This window comes from Epinephelus fuscoguttatus, linkage group LG6 (assembly GCF_011397635.1).
Source record: "Epinephelus fuscoguttatus linkage group LG6, E.fuscoguttatus.final_Chr_v1".
NCBI classification, from domain to species: domain Eukaryota; kingdom Metazoa; phylum Chordata; class Actinopteri; order Perciformes; family Serranidae; genus Epinephelus; species Epinephelus fuscoguttatus.
Window position 1 is genome coordinate 25,991,949 of NC_064757.1, and position 20,379 is coordinate 26,012,327.

General features: G+C 40.4%; 1 protein-coding gene across 3 annotated transcripts in view; it reads left to right on the forward strand.

Moving 5' to 3' along the window:
* The window catches only part of frmd3 (FERM domain containing 3), an 89,768-nt gene that overhangs the window by 54,176 nt on the left and 15,213 nt on the right, over nucleotides 1–20,379 (forward strand). For all 3 annotated transcript variants that reach the window (XM_049577900.1, XM_049577901.1, XM_049577902.1), the window contains 5 exons: nucleotides 1,153–1,216; nucleotides 6,831–6,919; nucleotides 10,940–11,014; nucleotides 13,792–13,860; nucleotides 14,375–14,499. In XM_049577900.1, coding sequence (XP_049433857.1) covers nucleotides 1,153–1,216; nucleotides 6,831–6,919; nucleotides 10,940–11,014; nucleotides 13,792–13,860; nucleotides 14,375–14,499 — 422 coding nt within the window. The remainder of the gene's footprint in view (nucleotides 1–1,152; nucleotides 1,217–6,830; nucleotides 6,920–10,939; nucleotides 11,015–13,791; nucleotides 13,861–14,374; nucleotides 14,500–20,379) is intronic.

Sequence of the window (20,379 nt, forward strand, 5' to 3'; positions counted from 1 at the left end):
GAGATAATCTTCACATATGAACACCTTTCATACCGCATTTGAAGCTTAAATGCGATCGCCAGAAGTAAAAAGCTAACGTTAGTCTTTAACGGACTACATGACTACTCCATGGTCGCATTACTCTTGACGTCACCGCCACTAAGCTTTCAACTGATTTCAGCCGCTTTATTTTAAAAACATTGTATAATGGTGAAATCGGACTGTTTAAGCTAAATAAGAAGCTGTAATGGTGGACTGCCAGCACTCTCGCCTGTTCGGGCGTGATGATGTTTAATGTCTCCGACAGGGTTTGTAGTCGTATTGAGCAACTTGTTAGCAACCGCCTTTTTTACGACACGTAAAAGCTTCAAAATTCACAAGTAGGGTATTTACTGATGTGTTTTATGTTGTAGAACAAAACCTGAAACTCGCATAAGCTTTTGTTTACCACAGACCTTATTTGAGGCATTTTACCAAAATCCCATTCAAAAAACGTATTGACTTTTAGACGAGAGAACCGGAAGTGCTAAAAACGCTAACAGAGTTCTGTGTTTACTGGCACACTCTATTTATCAGACTGAACATTTACAGAAGAAGGGAAAGATATCTGTCGGCTGTGATTGGTTTGTAACATGACTCCTGTCTGTCTGCCTGCTGAGCATGGCCACTTCCTGTGTCTGTCCTTTCAAATTAAATTCCCACATGATCCAGTCATATAGGTTTTAATTCATTTTGACAAGGTGCAGCTCCTAATAGAGTCATGTTGTTTTTGTTTTGTTTGTTGCTACAACTAAGCAACCAATGAAATCTTGCCGACTAATGTTTGGTCAGCTATTAAAGGGCAGCCCTACTTGATGAAAACTGAAATCTGAAATTCAAATACAACACCTCAAAACTGCACATATGTAGAGTACCTGAGTAAATGTGCTTAGTTGCATCCCATCATTGTTAATAGGTGCAAATGTAAACAAACTTAAATGGTAAAACACACTGTTGACTGAACTGTATATCAAGGACACTGTTACAGCTCTGACAAATAGACAATAATAATCATACTGCTCCACCCTTAATCTTATTCCGAAGAATAAGTTTATTTTTCTCAGCAGTTAAGAGTCGACTTTATTTTTATCATTTAGCCTTTAACCCTGATCCTAACGTCATGGTTCTCTGCAGGGCTGACGTCAGCAAGCTGAAGTTCGAAGGTAAAACCTTTTACGTCATCGGGATTCAGAAAGAGGTGAGTGCTGCGTCCTCCTGCATGCTCTTTCTCCTCTAAGGGTTAAAAATGAAGAATAAAACATGCTGTGTAGTTTCCTCCATCGAGATGATGACCTGTGTAGTTGTTTATCGTAGTCGTCATCATCATGTTGCCCCGTTAGATCCCAACCTTTAACATTTGTGCAGTTCAGTACTTGTGGAAAAATGAAGACCATTACTGTGATGTAGATGCACAGTTACTGTCTGTGTTCATCTGATTCAGTTTCATGTTAGTTGACCTCTGAGTGTACTCTACATCCTCTATTCTCTTTCCTCCTTCCTTCTGTCTTTCCTTTCCCCCTTTCCTCATCAGTGTTACGGTTACATCAGATAAATGTGCGATGAAACTGTACTGTTTGTCTATGTAATCCTGTCCACCATCACACACACTGTATATGTGTGTGTCACTGTTTCAGATCTCCTTAACAGGCAGGATTCACTGTAACAGGATGGTGGGTGTGTTACGACTAACCTCCTCACTCGCATCATGTGTCGACTGTGGCCCAAATATGAGACTCCTTCATTACAGCCATGTTAGGTCACGTATAACACTGTAAACAAGTATAAATTACATGACATCTGTGACATAAACAGGAAATACTGACTTCAGACATGTTGAATTTATAACTAGTACAGGTTTCTTGCATTTGGGACACGTTTCATCTGTACACTCGATGTTTGTCGTCCAGTCGAGAGCTGTGGTAGATTCTGTGCCTCATATATGTGCATACCGCCTTCATTCTGTAAGAACTGCAGCTGATTGTGTCCAATGTTGCTGTCTAACATTCACATTAAAAGGTAGCTTTGATATTTTTCAACTTGGACCTTTTTGGCCTTGTTTGTGTCTACGTGTCTAATGGGAATAACAGTTTTTGGAACTGGTCCAGTATTGAGCGAGACAGATGCAGCCACAACTGGTGAAACAGGCTGCAATATTACGACTCGGGGCATGTTCACACCCTCAATTTACGTCCACGAAAAGTTGCTGACAGGCTCAGACTTTTTTTAAACGTGTCTGAAACACATTAGGAAAGGATCCCTACAGAGATTAACGTTTTTGTGAAATATTAAGATCCTTTTTGGTTAACCAGAATGGCAAAACCCACCAGACTCTATTTAAGTAGAGTAATTTTAACGTGTACGGAGACAGCATTTGTTCACAACCAAATTGACCCTTCGCTGAGTCCTGCCCCTGGACGCAGACTGGCCAATCATAACGTTGCATTGGGCCGGCTCAGACCAGGGTCCAACAACAACACAGCTGTGCTCCATTGACCCTAATGCAGTTGTTTCAGATTCCCTTCATTTTCAAAAGGAAGGAGATATATGTTTCTTCCCTGTTCCAAAACCAAAATCAAACCCTGAAAAGTGTAGGCTTAGCTAGCTAGCTACTGAAGATATAGCCTACTGAATATACAACACAAACACAGGTCATCTGCACACACTGTGATGCCACACAGCTGGTTCGATATCAGCAAAGTTTCCCTTCATATTCATTGTCTTCTGTGTCGATCAGCAGTGATGTGGTGGTTCACTTTTACACTGTGATCTGTAGCCTATAGTTCAGCTTTAGCTTCTAACTATCTTTGTCTTTTGAACCTGTTGTTGCTGCTGAGTCAGTTTGACATCCTGGATATATCCTTCAAACACAGACTGTAGACCCCTCTGTCTGCTTCTCTCTGGAATCACTCTTTCACTTTTCCAAAAATATTATAATGTTTCTTCAGGGAGTGCAGTTAGTTACAGTGTGGACTCCATGCTTAGCTTGTTGAACCATCACAAACCAAACCAAAGCTGGCAATAGTTGGAACAGCAGAAAGATAAACCATGACGGTTTGTGATAGTTTTATTACTGTATGTTTCTGTCGTCTTTGAATGAAGTGCTTGTTGCGATGATGAAATTACTGTGTATTTGGTGAGTCTTGTGGGTTTGATGAAAGGATCTTACTCTTGAATAAAAAGATCTATCTCTGTAGGGTCCTTTCTATTATGTTCTGAGGAACCTATAATGATAATCTGAGTATGTCAGCGGCAAAAATAAACACTTTTGGTGGATATATAGGGTGCACTAATGTGTCGAGTGGTAACCTTGCAGCCTATTTCGCAGCTCCTTGCTGCAGCCTTCTCGCTCAATACTGGACCAATTTTAAAAATTGCTGTTCCCATTAGTCACCTAGAGTAGAGATGAATAGATCTGCACACCTTCATTAGAAGTATTTCAATGCTCTGTCATGTTTTGAGCCAGCAGCTCTTCCTTGGACTTACTGTCTGAGCTATTTGGTGTGTGGCTCTATGTGTTTCTCCTCTGCCAGATATTTCTTTGATCCAGCACCCACTGCATATGACACTGGGATATGTGTGTCTTTGTCATACCTTTTCTTTACCCGTTAGTCACTTAGACACAAAAACATGGGAAAATAAGGTCCAGGTTGAAAAGATGTCACCCTCAACCCGTATTGATTCAGTCGGTGCTGCGTTAAGAATACTTAAAAATGGTCATTACTGTAGTTATTAAAGCCAGGTTGCTCTTTAATCTACCAATCAGCCGATCAATCAGCCAATCAGTCTCATAGCTATCCTCTTCATTACAGAAGCTTAAACCATCTCTCTCATCTCTGCTTAACTTTGTCGATATGTCTGTCTGTTTGGCGACTCATGAATGGCTGAAGATGCAGTTTTATCTTTGTGTTTCTGTCTCTTCTCTCTGTGTGTAAACATAGTCATCACTGGTGAGTAAATACAAGTAGTCATAGTGTCACAAAACATTGCTGTACTTAGATCCTCAATTTAATGCCTCTCCTTATACAGTCCTGCCCTCACCTCACTTTATGATTGGAAGAACCTTTTTCATCTTTTTGTTTGTCATTTTGATTTATATCACTTTTGTACAAACATGTTCATTCAGTTTATTTTTATTTTATTTTTTAAGTTGGTTTTAAGTTTAAGTTTTAGCTCATGTGCAAACAGTTATTTTGAGTCTTTGTCAATAAATAATCTGCTGTATGGTTGAAATTTTAATTAGCAAGCTCTGTCCACAGCCACATTGTCAGAACAAGCTTCATCGCTCCATCATCAGTAAACTATAGACTATGCTATTCTGATGCATAATCTATATCTCTGTCCATTTAATGTCAGACACTGTGTTCGGAAACCTGTTGATTTCTTCATTTTGACTGTCTTTATGTGTGTGGGTGTGTGTGTGAGTGTGTATATTGTATACTTTTACATTTTTCACTGTATTTTATCAGGATTTGAATTTGTGTATTGATGTGTAGTCTTCCACCGTGTGACAGGTCACTGCATGTTTCACTCTTTGCCCTCACCTCTGTTCTTTAACCTGAAACACGTTAACTTAAGCGTCCCACTTTGAGCTGACGGCAACTTTTCACAGCTTTATAACCGTAACGCTTGCCTGACATGCAGTTTATCTGCTGTATCATTGTTCTAAGCCCCCATTTCTTTAGTTACCTATTGGTGTCCCAGTTTTGAAAAATAAAGTTAATAGTTTATTTATCATTACACCAGGGGATAGCTATTTTCGTTAAAGCTCCAATGTGTAAGATTTAGGGGGATTTTGTGGCATCTAGCGATGAGGATTGCAAATTGCAACCAGCTGAAACTTCTACTGGTAAAGATTTCTTCAGTGTTTATTGTTCAGGAGATTTTTTCCGGGAGCCAAATTATCCGCAGGGGACTACACCCCTTAAAAACAAACAGACCCGGTGATTTAAACCGGTAAAAACACTCAAAAAAATTAAGTTTCACGCTGTGAAGATCAGTCTGTTTCTGATGCTTCTCGGCACAGAGAGGTTGCTAACCATGGTGACTGATGCGAAATAGCTAATGGCCCTACCTAGAGCCAGTGTTTGGTTTGTCTGTTCTGGGCTACTGTATAAACATGGTGGTGCAACATGGTGGACTCTGTGGATGCAGACCTGCTTCCTATGTAGATATAAACAGCTCAGTCTAAGCCTTAGGGTGCTTTCAGACCTAGAGTTGTCTTGCTTTGGTCCGAATCAGGGACTAATTTTGTTACAATTCCCTAGAGTTGGTTCGTGTTCTCACGGCAGCATTTACAAGCAGACCAGATCAAATGCCTTGCGTGAGAAAACTGCTCTTGATTGGTCAGAATTTCCATGCGGGAAAAATCCAGGAAGTAAACAAAACGTTGAAGAAGAGTACACTTGCAAGATAAATGTGACACTTTCTAATGTCACAATGGAGGGACAACTACGCAGGTTGATTTTAGCGCTGCTCCTCGTGGACTATATTGCTGTCATTGTTCATTTTAGTCAAACCATACAGTTTGAAAACGAGGCGCGGCTCCAACTAGAAAACAATGTTTTGATGCATTGGATGTGCTGAATGTGCATATTAAGGTAGTACAGGAGGACGTGCACATTAATAATCCTCCAGGACTGTAACATGCTCATGTTTAACCCAAACAATGTGTCATGTGACTGCAGTTGGTTCAGATTGAGGTCGGAACATGTTCTCAAACGAACCACACCAGAGTTTGTTTGTAACCAGACCGAGACCACCTCTTCAAGAAGGTCTTGGTCCGGTTGTTTTGGTGCGGCACCCGAGTGTGACTGCTGTGTTCACACCTGCCCAAACGAACCGCACTTAGGGAGGAAAAACATACTTGAGTTCAATTGAACTGAACCAAACAGGGCAGGTGTGAAACCACCCTTAGAGAATCGCTGTGCTTTCCATACCTAGAGTATTACTACTAGAATTTACGGTTATGATACAACAGCGATTCTTATTTGCATGTTATTAACCTATATGATAAAGAGAAGATACTTGTTATGTTTTTTATATTCTATTTCTGACAGTATGTTCCCCTAAATCCAACACACTGGACCTTTAATGCAGTTGGTGCTGTACAACGCAACGGTACAAGTAGTTGAGGAGCAATTCAGTTAGCATCATAAAATGTTATGTCAGGCTTTAAAAGCACATCAGCTAAAGTGGGACCATAGACAATTTGTTAATGACATGCAGTCCTGGTACTCTAACACACCTACACACCTACACACATACACACACACACACACACACACACATGGCCGCTGCAGCACATGTGTGTAAATCACAGCTACATACCTGATATAACTGATGTGTGACACTGAGGGGGTTGAGCAATATGGCTGACTAAGCGGCTTTAGGAAAATGAACAAACTGGATCAGAGCACTCCCATGTCATTGATCTCAGTGTTTCCTCTCTCCCTCCATCACCCTCCTCCCCTGTTGTTGGGCGACATCGATCTGGTATCTCATATTACCAGACACACAGGACTGAAAAGTAGACATTTACAGGAATATATCCCTCCTCCTAGTCCATAAAAAACCATGTTCTGCAAACTACAAGCCCTTTTACTGCTGAACACCGTGGCCAAATCACTATATCAGTCTTACATCTTGCTAAGCTTTTGGCTTCGGGTCTGTGGGTCAGCATTTTGCACAGCTCCCTCTCACCATGTTCAGCACTTCTCTTGTCCTGATTCACACATCTTTTGGTAATCTTATTTCTCATCCTCGCTGTCTCTCTCTCTCTGTCTCTGTCTGTCTGTGTGTTTATTTCTGTGCAGAAGAAACTGGTGTTGACATTTCACACCTCGACCCCTGCTGCGTGTAAACACTTATGGAAGTGTGGAGTGGAGAACCAGGCCTTTTACAAGTGCGTCTACACACACACACATACACACAAAGCCAGGATATATATATATTGAGCTGCTCTTGAACTCAGACACGTCGATAAAAAACCAAGATACTTAATACAGAATTATAATATATTATAAATACTCAACTGAGATGGCACTGATCTTTTGGTAACTGATGCTGCAGAATATATTTAAATGTAATCCATTTTAAATTATACCTCTGTCATTTTCCTTTGTCCCCTTTTCTGTTCGGTGCTCGCAGGTGGCTAAAATTTACTTTCATTTAAGTTTCACTTTGATATTTAGCAGATTATGACTCTTTCATAATGATTCTCCTGCCTCTCTGTGGCTCTGCTACAATATGCTGCTGCCCTTCACTGAGGGAGCAGCTGATCGCTCCGAGGCCGTCGCTCTGAATTCACACAGACTTTTGACACTGCCAGCGTGTCAGAAATGGAAACAGGCTCCGGGTAAAGGCGAAAGTGAGAGAATGGAGACCAAACTTTGTCTGTGGTCATGGTTGCGACAAGGTTGCGAGCAAACAAAATAAATGAGCTCGTTGCCTCAGTCAGGGTTCAGAGGGAATTTCAGCCAGCAGTTTACTGCACTTGATAGTCATATAACAGCAGAGGAGGCTGTCAGACCTGTGATCACACTCCTTGAGTACGTAGTTACATAAAATATCCCGACAGTTTTATAAGACTTAAACTGTCCCTCCTCCTCCTTCCCTCTCCTCTGACAACATTATGTCAACTAATGCCTATGTCCAAGGACACGAATGAACTTTCAGCCTCAATCTTTAAGCCAACTGGATGGATGGATGGATGGATGGATGGATGGATAGATAGATAGATAGATAGATAGATAGATAGATAGATAGATAGATAGATAGATAGATAGATAGATGGATAGATCCTCATGTCCTCAGTTTTTTTCTTCCTTTAAACATTTCGAAGGCAGGAAAATGAGACAAAGAGTAATAAGTAAATTGTAATAAGCAATGTCTTGTGCAAAGTAAGGATTTATGTATTGTTGAAGGAACAGAGAGCCATTGGTCTTCAGATATAGGTCCCGGATCTTGTTCCCAGGCTGCCTAATCCTGTCTAGAGGTGAACATGTCAGCACAGATGTTTCTAAATAATTTAGACGATACATCTATAGACAGTAGACTAAAGAAAAGACACATGGCAGTTGGTTTGGTATCAGGTTCTGTAGGAAAACAAGGTATGTTTGAACAGACAAATCTGTCTGACCTGGAGATATCAGAAAAAATGTGCCTTAGGTAAGGCACACTTTGCGGATAGTTAATCAAAAGAGACAAAGCAGCCATCTTCAAACATGTCTTTGAACATTTAAAGAGATGATTAGAAGGGACTAGGCCCGAAGGGAGACGTCTCTGTGGCCACATGACTTCCTAAACTGGGCCCATTGCCAATGATTTTGACTGTTTTTGTTTGATTGTTATTTGAACAAAACATGACATTTGATGGCATCACCTTGACCTCTCGGAAGCTGTGACGGACACCTTTCAAGTTAACTAATTAATCCATTATTTGGAAAAATAATCTGCAGATTGATCGATAATGATAATCATCTGCAGTTGCAGCCCAACCACTAAGGACGAGAAGTCTCTGAAGTGTAAAATCTGAACATCTGAAATTCCATAAGGACAGCAGGCCAAGTCCATCTGCTGCAAGACTGTGTGTTACAAATTAAAGCTCGAGAGCAGTGTGGACCTTATGGTGAGATTGTTTGGTCAACAAACACATCTCATTTTCAGGGACTGTAAGACTGCAGGAAATCCTGTCTGTGGACAAAACAATTCCCACAAAGACTAACAGATGTATTTTTTATTCATTTACTATGTTTTAGTTATTTTTAAATATATTTTGGGGGCTTTTTGCCTTTATTTGATAGGACAGCTATAGCTGAAAGGGGGATAGAGAGAGGGGATGCCGTGCAGCAAAGTGCCATTGATTGGAATTGAACACAGTGCCACTGTGGTAGGGACACAGCCTTTGTGCATGGGATGCCTGCTCTACCAGGTCGGCTAGTGAGCGCCCCCCATACTTTAGTTTTGAAATATATGATTTTTCATTGAATGCTGTTGTGGTGAGCCAGTTTTCCCACAAATCTTGTGTCATCTTTTTTAAAGGGACACGCTAAAATCACAAATACATATTTTTCCTTTTACCTGTAGTGCTATTTAGCAATCTACACTGTTTTGGTGTGAGTTGCCAAGTGTTGGAGATATCAGCCGTGGAGATGTCTGCCTTCACCCAAATATAATGGAACTAGATGGCACTCGGCTTGTGGTGCTCAAAGCAGAGTGCTTCCAGAAATCATGACCCAGTTAGTCAAGATAATCCACAGACCTTGTTCTGAGCAGTGTCAAAAAGGAACTATTTTAATTCCACACACCAACCCACACCTACTGCTAGCTCACCCAGCACCACTGAGCTAGCTAACAATACAGCTCTGCCACAGAGGACACCATCAATTTTAACATCTTGCACAAGCCTCTTGTTTATGAGCAGTGTGCAGTGATACAGTTGACAGGTGTAGTTCCTTGGAAAGAAAATAGTTCCTATGTGAAACTGCTCACAACAGGGTCTGTGGATTATCTTGAGTAACCAGGGCATGATTTCAGGAAAGAGACATTGCTGTTGAGTCTTTCAAACATATTTTTTGGCACTTTGAGCACCACAAGCCGAGTGCCATCTCGTTCCTTTATAGTGGAGAGAAGGCAGACATCTCTACGGCTGAGATCTTCAGCACTCGACAATGGCCTCAACAGATCTTCATGGGCCAGTCGTGTTAGCGAAGTTACTGTTAAGTGAAGTGGCATTAAGGCTTCACAGCATTTTTAAATTGCAGCAGTATCAAGTATCACTAGGCTGACAACTTTGAAAACATGAAGCTCTTACACATCTTTCACACATCCAGCCAAATACATCTAAAATATTAACATTAGGCTAATTAAAAACTTGCCAACGTTAGCATGACTTTTGTTTTGTGATAGCTGGTATGGCTCAGTGTGTTTATTTAACCTTAAACAGTAGGCTTGTACTGTTAACGATCAAGGTGGGTCATTTCATCGACTGTAACTCATTTTTTAATCACAAAAAAATGTCTTATATTAAATACTCAGTGTCTTTATTGAGTCAAGGGCAGTCACGAGAAAATGGCGGCTCGACCCCAAGTCTGAAAATGTGGAAAAGACGTGTATGTCATGACATCAGACGCAAAGTCAGACATGAAACCTGAGCGAAACCTAACTGATGCACTTAACCTGAACTGAGAATAGCAAGTTAAAAGAGCAGTCTGTAATTTCAAGTTATTATAATCCACAAAAGTACTCAACTACTACTCAAATACACCTTTTAGAGTGCACACCAAAAGAATCTAGACTGATCAATAGCACTCCAGGTAAGAGGGAAAATATGTATTTTTGATTTGGGGTCCCTTTAAATTACACAATGTGTAAAATCATTTCTAAAAAGAAAGCACAGTCATTAAGTTATAAAAGCGTTTTTATAACAGCCCTCGCCTGTATAGCCCTGGATATTGTCTATTGTCTGGATATTCTTAATGACAGCAGCTCATGTGTCTCTGAGAGGCGGACAGAGAGGGAGTGGATGTCATCTCGGATGTTGGACAAGCATCAGAGCAGCTTAATCAAATCGGAGTGAATTGAGTTTGTAAATGGCAGCCAAGCAGAGCTTTGTGTGTCCCACACACACTACGCAGAGCAGAGGTGTGTGTGTCTGTACGCCAGCGGCACCATCTCTGCTGCATGATAAATGAACCAAACAAAAAGGTTTGACCTATGTCTTGTTTTAAAAATAATAACCCTTGAAACACCTTCCTTTTCTGTTACTGAGAGGCTAGTCTGTGCACAGGGTTAACGTCACAATCATAAACAAAAACCCATGAAACTGTTGTTTACAAGAATGAGTTGTTTGTGCATGAGGTGCTTTGTCATAATGAAGTTCTTTGTCTGCATCTCTTTTTGTTTCCTCCTCCCTCTCTGACAGGTGTGCAAAGTCAAGTCAGATAAAGACAGTTTCCAGCAGTAATATCTTCTTCAAAGGCAGCAGGTTCAAATACAGGTAAGACGGTATTCAAGTCAGTTTTCAGAAAAGGAGGAACACTTTTACAGGTACTGCAGTGACAGACAGAATTTTGACTGCAAAAGATGTGTAATGTGTGCTCAAGGAAAGTGAGCGAGATCTATATGTGCGATGAGAGTTGGAAAAGAAAAAACGGGGAGCCACAGGAGAGAAGGTTATATGTGAATTAAGTGAGAGATATAAGGATACAGAATCAGATTCAACCACTTGAGAGATTTTAAACATGCAAATTCCTCTACGGTTCATCATCAGGTCATCACTCAACTGCTACATCATTCTACTTTGCAATTATACTTAACCTTTTGCTGTAGATACTTTGCGAGTATGAGGAAAACCAACTACAGCGACCATCCTCTGACCTGAGACATTCAAATACCACACATGCTGATTTATCTTCAGCCCATCAACATGCCTCTCCTTCTTGTACATCAGCACCTACATCCAGCTTGGCGCTAGTTTCTGTGATTTTCTGACCCTAATATGACAAAATCTCTATATAAGTCTGGTATTGAAGCCATGTTAGCTCCAATTCTCCTCTCAGACAAAGCTCTTTATCGGGCTTACACTTCAGTCCGCTCCATTTCATCAGCTAGCTAAAGCAGTTTAGCTCAAGGGCTCAGTGATGAGTAATAGCATATGGTGGAGTTTGCTTTGAAATAAGCGAATTGGTCACTTGTGCAAATGCAAAGAGGAAAGACATTTGTGGTCCACAAATAGAGGCAGCTTTCTCAAAGCAGAACAGATCAGATCCGTATTGAACCAGGCCGATTACGACTCCTCGTAAAGCTTTTTCCAGCATAGACCCGCGTTTGCCAGCACACAGTATTGATGTGACTCTCATCTTGTACTATCAAGTGGATGTCTACCACCCCAGCTGTTTCATCTCACCCCCTAATTTACAACCCAACCATCAATCTGAGCAACAATAGACTAATGGGTGGGATGGTGGAGCCTGCTGGCTTGAAACAGGGCAGTCAGAGTCCAGAAACTCCAGTCACCCAACAATCAGACTAATGGAGCGACTGACCCTGCTGGCAGGAAGCTGCCAGCTCAGCAGCACAGAAACACCATTGACTGTGAGCAACAACTGCACAAGACAGATGAAATTTATTTTCTGATGTAGTCCTTTCAGTCAGACTCTCTTGTCTCCAGCTTGATGCAGACACAAAGACAAACATCATGCTGATTTCAGCAGCTTTTCATTGGCATCCTATCTTAATTTGAGTCCTCAAGGAGGACCTATTACCCTCATTTTCAGGTTCATACTTGTATTTTGGATTTCTACTAGAACATGTTAACATACTTAAATGGTCAGAAAACACCTAATTGTCCTCATACTGTCTGTGCGGTGACACCTGTATTCACCCTCTGTCAAAAATACTCTTGTTTTAGCTCCTGTCTCTTTAAGCCTACCTCCCAAAACAGCCCAGTCTGCTCTGATTGGTCTGCATTTCTGGGTCCACTGTATCTCTGCATCTCTGCACTGTAATTACAGCCAATGACTGTAACAGAGGATACTGGCGATTTCTACTGTGAAAAGAAAACAATAAATGCTTCCAAACACAACCGGACATGTTCCAGCAGGAATATGATCTGAAATCATAGAGAAATTTACATCAACATCAAGATTATGTTTCCCTGATGTTAGCATGTAGCTACATGTAGCAGTGTCACCTATGTAATGTAAACACTTGAAGCAGAGTGCCTGGAGCAGACATGAAGAAATATGTCACTAGTACGTCCTGATTTTGCCAAGTGGTTGTTGTCCTGAGAACAACATTTGATAGCCCTACCTCAACCAATCGACGTTTGTGATGTCACCGAAGAGAGCACTGCTGCCAGAGCCCTGCAAAATATATACCAAACAGCTGTGCAAAGAGGCACAAAGTACAAGATGAGACCCAGCCTGAAAGTTTTACTTTAATTTACACTAGTCTGCTGCTACAGACATTAAAATAAATATTTGCTTTTAAGATTAATTGCTATTATTTTGCTGTCATGGAAATGTGCTCACATTAGCTTGCAAAGGTGAGCTAACAGTTAGCCAGGTAGGGTGCTAACTGCTCATTATTAACTCCTTGATCATAACAGAATACAGTAACGTTAACTTTCCATCTTGCTCATTTTATAAAGGCCACTACAAGAAAATGTGCTCTTTTGTTTGGATTGTCAGAGACAGTGAGTCATAGATGTTTGATTCTGGCTGCCAGAGTAAGTGGACTAGCCGTAGCGCACTAGCATTAGCATGCTAACATTTTTTTTCCAGGACTGGGTCTGGTGACAGAAAGTATGGCATAATGAAAGTAAGGCTTTTAGGGAACCGATCTAAAGCACATGATAAACCAAGAACACCTATTAATGTGGTGGCAGCAATCACTGTATTATTTTGTAACAGAAACTAGGGAAAAGCATGTTAGGTCCTCTTAAATACAATATGAGCCTGACTGAGGTCTGAGGAGTTCAAGTAGGTCTGTACGTGTCAATTAAAACAAGAGGTGATTGAACCTCTTATAGATTTTTTTCTGTGCACAGTAATGACCTGTCAATACTATTTGTTTGCTGCTTTCTGTGACCTTTGCCTTAGTCTATATGCTTTAAAAAACATTTTACTACTGTTCTTTTTTTTCTTAAAGCCATTTGTAATGAAGCTTTAAAAAAAGCAACAAGAACAACATTTTAATTACAGTATTTTTTACAGCAGTTGCAACCGTTTGTCTTTGTCTTTCTTGCAATGAATGTGTGTTTCTCTCTGTTAGTGGAAGAGTAGCCAAGGAGGTGATAGAGGCCAGCTCTAAGATTCAGAGAGAGCCCCCAGAAGTGCGCAGGTAAGGACAAGTGATGATTCACCTGCACTCTCTCATACACTTAAATTATTGCCGGTCTGCTTATTTGCAGTAATAGCCTACTACTGAGTGATATTACACAGGGTTCCCGCGGGTCCTTGACATCCTTAAAAGTTCGCAAATTTTCAGGATAAAAACAAGGCTTCCAAGGTTTTTGAAAACAGTTTTGACAAGCCATGCTGCTTGACGGCACTCTGCAAGTTAACAGTAATAAACTTTGGTCTATGTCTCAAACTATGCCTTGTTTGGTCCTTGAATTTGACATAATTGGGCCTTGAGAGTCCTTGACAAGTCCTTGGAATTGATTTTTGAGTATTGTAGGAAACCTATTTACAAGTAAAAATCTAATTATTATCCATTTATAGAGCAAAAGACGTGCAAAGAAAGGCTGTGAAAATAAAGCAACATCTGGAGCAGACATTTTGATTATGCAAGACAATACACATCTCAACGTAACGCAAAAAGCAGTCATTGTAATTGATGTTTGTGTTTTCAGAGCCCAGTTTGGTCAGAGTCGAAGTTTTAACTCTCTGAGCCACAAAAACCTCATCATGAACATGGAACCGCTGGTACCTGCACTGCCCTCCACCAACGAATACGAAGAGACGGCCACAGACAATGGTAGGATGTTACTTAACCCACATACACACCCACACACCCACCCGTGCCCTCCTGCCACAGACTTCTGGAAAGTCACATGTGGTCTCCCTTGTGTATGGAGCAGCACATGCACATCCACAACCCTCAGACAGAAAGCGTTAATTGAGCAGCTGATGCTCCCATCCCTCCATCAGTCTTGTCTCCCTGGAGACACCAATTGCAGCATGCTAAAAATACCCTTCCCATGATCCTCTCTGAGTTTACCACCATGCCTGTGTGTGTTTGTGTGTCCATGTGTCTGACTTGGTGTCTGTTTTACAGAGGAAGGTACACGGAAACAGGCCCAGCTTGTGTTATCATTAAGGAAAACTCAATTAGAAGTTATTTGTTTGGCTCCGACGTGTCTGTCTCTGTTTATGTCCTTGTTTGCTTCTGTGTGCACAACATGCCACCTTGTGTGTGTGTGTGTGTGTGTGTGTGTAAATGTTCAGTGGTTGCATCATAACAGTGAAAGTCAAGCACATCCATGCTCATCTCATGTAACGATATGAGTATTACAATAAAATATAGTAATGTATTACCTTTTTTTCAAATTAGGTCCCGCAAAGGAAGACTTGTCAACATCTGTTTTATCTAATAAGATCAAGTTTTCGGTCTGTTCATCTCACTTCAGCCATTTTTTGCAGCAGCAAAATGTATCTAGTCGACTGAAAAAACAATTGACTATATTATTCTAGTAGGCTACCTAAAGCTTAATATGTATTTGTCATATTAATAACTTACATAATAAGAAATTCATATTTGGCACTGTGTGATGATACAATATTGCCACACAAAAATATTGCGATACTTTTTTACAGTTTTTTTTTACATCACCGCTAGTTTATTTCTGTTTTTCAGATCAGCAGCGGTTCATTTTTATCGGTTTATTATTTCCTAATAACTTCCAATTAAAGTCCTAGAATGTTTTCAGGAAGTACAAATTACATAAAATAAATAAAGTAAAATTAAATTAAATTAAATTAAAAATACAAATACAAATAATCATTCTGTAAACAAAAATTGTGATTTAAATCCAAGTAAATGTTCATTAATTATTCTTTTATTAATGGAAACTTATCCCTCATTTATGTTGAATTGTATGCAGGCCTGTAGTCGACCTTCATGTTTTCATGTTTTTTGCAGAGGACTAAGAGACTTAAGTTTAATGTTGAGCTAGCAACTGATTGGAATCAATTTATTAGAAGTGCACAAATCAAACAGTGTCTATTTACCCTTATCGGTATTACATTACATAGTTCTTTCTAAGGAATGTTGAGCATATCATTTAGACATTAAGTAGGAGTATGTAGCCACAGTGGTGAGGTGCATGATGAAAGATATTTCAGTGGAGCTATCCTTCAGCCGGCCTGTTGACACCTAGCTCACAGCTGAACTAAGATCAGTTCTCCCCCCATGAGAGAACAGTAGCGTAGGGTCCGATGAGGTAACGTGGTCGAGCAGAGCAACACTGCCCAGGAGAAAACCTAATGAAGCAGCACAGAGCAGTTGGTATTTAAGGGTTTTTCCCCAGGACACCACCTTCCCCGAGTAGATTTATGCAGCCTATAAAAAGTACTCACTACACTGTGGGCTTCAATGTTTCCCTCGCGACATTTTTTCCACGTTATCTTTATTCTCTGTCGCCTTTTCTCTCTGTTATTATTCCTGACAGTCTCCACCGCGACCTGTTACCTGATTAAAGCATAAATCTTGTTGTTAGGGAGGAGAAAGCAGGGTATGGTTACACATTACAACACAAGAGCCAGGAGTTAAAGGAGATTGAGAGAATATGAGAGAGGAGAAAATGGACTGTAGGGCTGATTGAATGAACAGAGGTTTGGCCGGATGTGCTCCACAGGCTCAAGTTGCATATAAGGATGCACAGGAGGGAGGAGTGTGTGTGTGTGTGTGTGTGTGTGTGTGTGTGTGTGTGTGTGTGTGTGTGTGTGTGTGTGTGTGTGTGTGTGTGTGTGTGTGTGTGTGTGTGTGTGTGTGAGAGAGAGTCAAAGCTCGCCAGGAGGAAGTGAGGGTGAATGTAAGACCAGTGGAAGGTTGTATTACAGAAGACATTGGACAGAAGAGAGGTGTAAGAAAAGGCAAGAAAAGTTATTTTAATGAGAGTGCATGTGTCTGGTAGTTAAAGTGACAAGGGCGTAGCTTTGGTTTCAGAAGTAAGGAAGGAAACAGGTGTTATAAATAAATAAATATTAAATAAAAAAAAATATATATATCACTTTAACAAATGACACATTGTGATTATATAGATAATCAAGCTTTCAATAATAATGTTAATTCAGCTGTAGATGTTTGAGGTCTAGCTAATTTTACCTCCTTTATATCCTGTTTGGTAGTTTAATCTACAGCAGTGTGTCATATTCTATAAGATCATCATGTGTTTGTAGCGTGGTTGTCCTGTAAAAACCACGTATCTTCAAAAAGTCCCTTTTCCAACACAGTTGGAACTTCTTTCAAAATACACTTCCATTTTCACAGGAAATTTGCCATTAACATACAGTCTCTGTTAAAATAAATGCACTACCGCAGTACAACAGCAACTAATGGATGTGGTTAGGTTGAGGAAAAAGATTTGGCTTTATAATCTTCTGAGATGTGAACACTGCTCTCCTGGGTGAAAGTCTGTGTTTATTGGACCCATTCACCACCCCTCGTGTCTGCCCTACTTGGACTTTTATCCCCTTAACTTTCATTTGTGTCCCGCCGCGTTTCAATTTTATTTATAAAGCCCAATATCACAAATAACAATTTGCCTCAGAGGGCTTTACAGCACACGACATCCCTCTGTCCTTTGGACCCTCACAGCAGATAGGGAAAAACTCCCCCCAAAAAACCTTTAACAGGGAAAAAAAAGAAGTTATTGCCCAAGCACCTGACTCTGATGACTTTGAAGTGAGAGCAGGTTGACTTTTAATGAAAAACAGTCCTGTCTTCAGCTTTGTGATGATGCATTTTCCAGCTGATCCAAGTTTATTTAGCATAAAAAGTAGAAGAATTTTCTAAACCCTTCATACTTTTTCAAAAAAGAAAAAAACGAAATAATTTGTTTTGTAGTACACAATGTGACTATGTGACTACCAGACTATGAACTCTCTCACACCGTTTACAGTCTGTGATTACTCTGATCAATATTTATCTTTTAGAGCCATGACATCATGTCCTTTTTTCGGGACACTGTGCGCGGACTGAAATGAAATGTGACCGTACCTTAGGGCCCAAGTTACCCAGGAGCAGGCCATTTCCTGATGTTGCCTCCTGCTCTGCTCCTGAGCCAGGAAACCAAACCAACCACAGAAGCAGCAGGCAGAGAGGGAGGGACGTCACAGAACACTGTCCTTAACTGCATTACCTTTAACTGATGCTCAGTTATCTTTATAAGAGAATATTAACCATAAACAGATGTTTACGTCAAAACATGCAGAGGAGCTGGCAGTATCTTTTTAAGCCCTGAGTAGTGTCTGAGCCAAACAATCACTGTTGCTCGTAAAGCTTATTGCAGTGAGTGTGTAAATTTTTTTATCAGCTCAGTCCAGTTTCTATCATCTGGATTTTGGCAATGAGACAAAGTTTAGAGAGACGTTAGTGCATAAATCCAACTTTTTTCCATCCAATCGTCCATCCATCCATCCATCCATCCATTGACCAGTGACTTTTCTTCTTTCATAGGCATGGAACCCTTCTTCTCTTGTTACCTAACACCTTCCCTCCATTATTTACACCCCACCCTCTTCCTCCCTCCCTCCTTACATCCTTCATTCTCACACATCGACCCGACCTGTGACCTTTAAACCTTCACACATGCACGGTACAGTCATGTTGTGCCATTACTCTCTTCAGACTGCTGATGGACTTCTCCTTATGACCACCGCCTCACTTTCTCCACCTCTCCTCCTCTCACTGTCTTTCTCTCATCTCTCCTCATCCCATTTAGAGCAAAATCAATTCTTCTTGGCTCAGGGTCAAAGAGCTGCAGCAGTAAGCATCCCGCCTGTCTCGGTTGGTTAGTTTGGGCGGGGCAGGAGGTAGTCATCAAATCAAGAGCCTTGTGCATCACTGACAGGATGCAGGCTGAGTAATGAAATAAGATTCAATTTAAAAATGCCTTGTTTCGCTCTGCAGTCCTGCCACTCTGTGTTGTGTGCTACTCAATAAAATAAAAGGCATTATTTTTTTTATTATTTCAAAAAATGTTGAACCATGCAACAGTGGAGGATTAATAATAAGCTACTGATGGAAATGTTTTGGATTTTACATTTCTCATTCTCTGAGAAGATATTACCTGTCAGAGGGCACAGTTCTAGAAGACATCAGGTGACGTGAAGTGAAGGCCGGGATGTGCTTGAAATTAACTAGTGTGTGTGAAGTGTCATCGAGCTACATCTGAAGGCAAAGTGTTTAAAGACATAACAAATAGACACAGCTGAAGGTGTCATAAGGAGCAGGGAGATGCGATGAAATGTACAAATGCGAATAACGGCGCACACTTTGGACAGTTTCTTCTCAATGGAGTTCATGGTGTTGCATTCAGTTGTACACACATAAAGTGACAGAAACAGTTATGTGAGGATTTTTTAAAAAGAAATTAAAAAGGAGAAGTTCAAATCCATCCTAAATCATCACCTTGACACACCTGACCTATCGCTGAGTGAAATGGGTGTGCTTGTTGGAGGGTGCTTTCTGAAAGTTGCGTGAATGCATGCAGAATGTCTCTCTCTGCACAAAGGCTTCTATCACTTTTTGGGTGTATAATGAATACAACAACATGAATGCCTAGGATTTAGGCGGATATACTGTAGTGGCACATGACACAATTTCATTTCGATGCAATCGAAGGGCCTGCAATCCATATGGGATGATATTAAATGCCCATTTAACACAATCTGTTACAAAAGAACCTGACACCCATTTTGTTTTTGGTTTTGGCCATAAAAGATATAAACAACACATGAATGATGTAAGCAATTGTAACTACTTAAGTGCAGTAAAGTTAATCTGACTCCATTAACACACATAAAACAGCACATGGGATGAGTTATCTTTCAGGGGTTTCTGTCAGAGAGTCCTTTCTGAAGGAAATCTTTTAATTTTAAACCAAACCATCATCTTTTTCATAAAAGCTCAGGTCTATCTGGCTTAAAGCCCTGAAGGCAAACTTCTCCAGCTATAAAACATGGATAAACAACAACCTTTGCTTAACAAAAGTATAACATTCAGCTGAGTAAGAACTGTCAAGGTCCAGAGACAAAATAATTGTTTATTTGCTTGTCACTCATTATTAGCTTTAGCATGTTTACATTGCATAAATTAGCCTGGCAGCTAGCAGACTTTTTGCCTCTACTCATAGCGTAACAGATTACATATAACTTTATTATTTTTCATACTCGTTGGTTTAAGTCACAGCATCTCCTGACAGAACAGCACTGTTAAATTTCAGCCAAACATTATTGAAACAGAGCAGCTAAAGTTGCTGTGGTGATAAGTTGTCCTCTGTCTGTTGTCCTGTATCTTCTTCAAAATCCAAAATATTTCCACACTGCTGATTTATTCCTGAAAAAATAATGTTAAGCATTTCCCAGAGATGACAATATAGATCGATGTTTTCACTATGCATCAATTATATTGGATTGTTGATCACTGAATCGATATATCCATCCAGATTGGTGGATCATTACACCCCTAATAGTAAGTATGTTTTCTTTCGTGTATAATCACCCGAAAATAACAACTGTTGTATTTTTGTTACCTCAGAATGAGCCGTTTATATCTATTTAAGGAGCAGGTCCTTGTCCACAGAGTCCACTATGTTGAACTGCCATGTTTCTACGGTAGCCCAGGACAGACAAA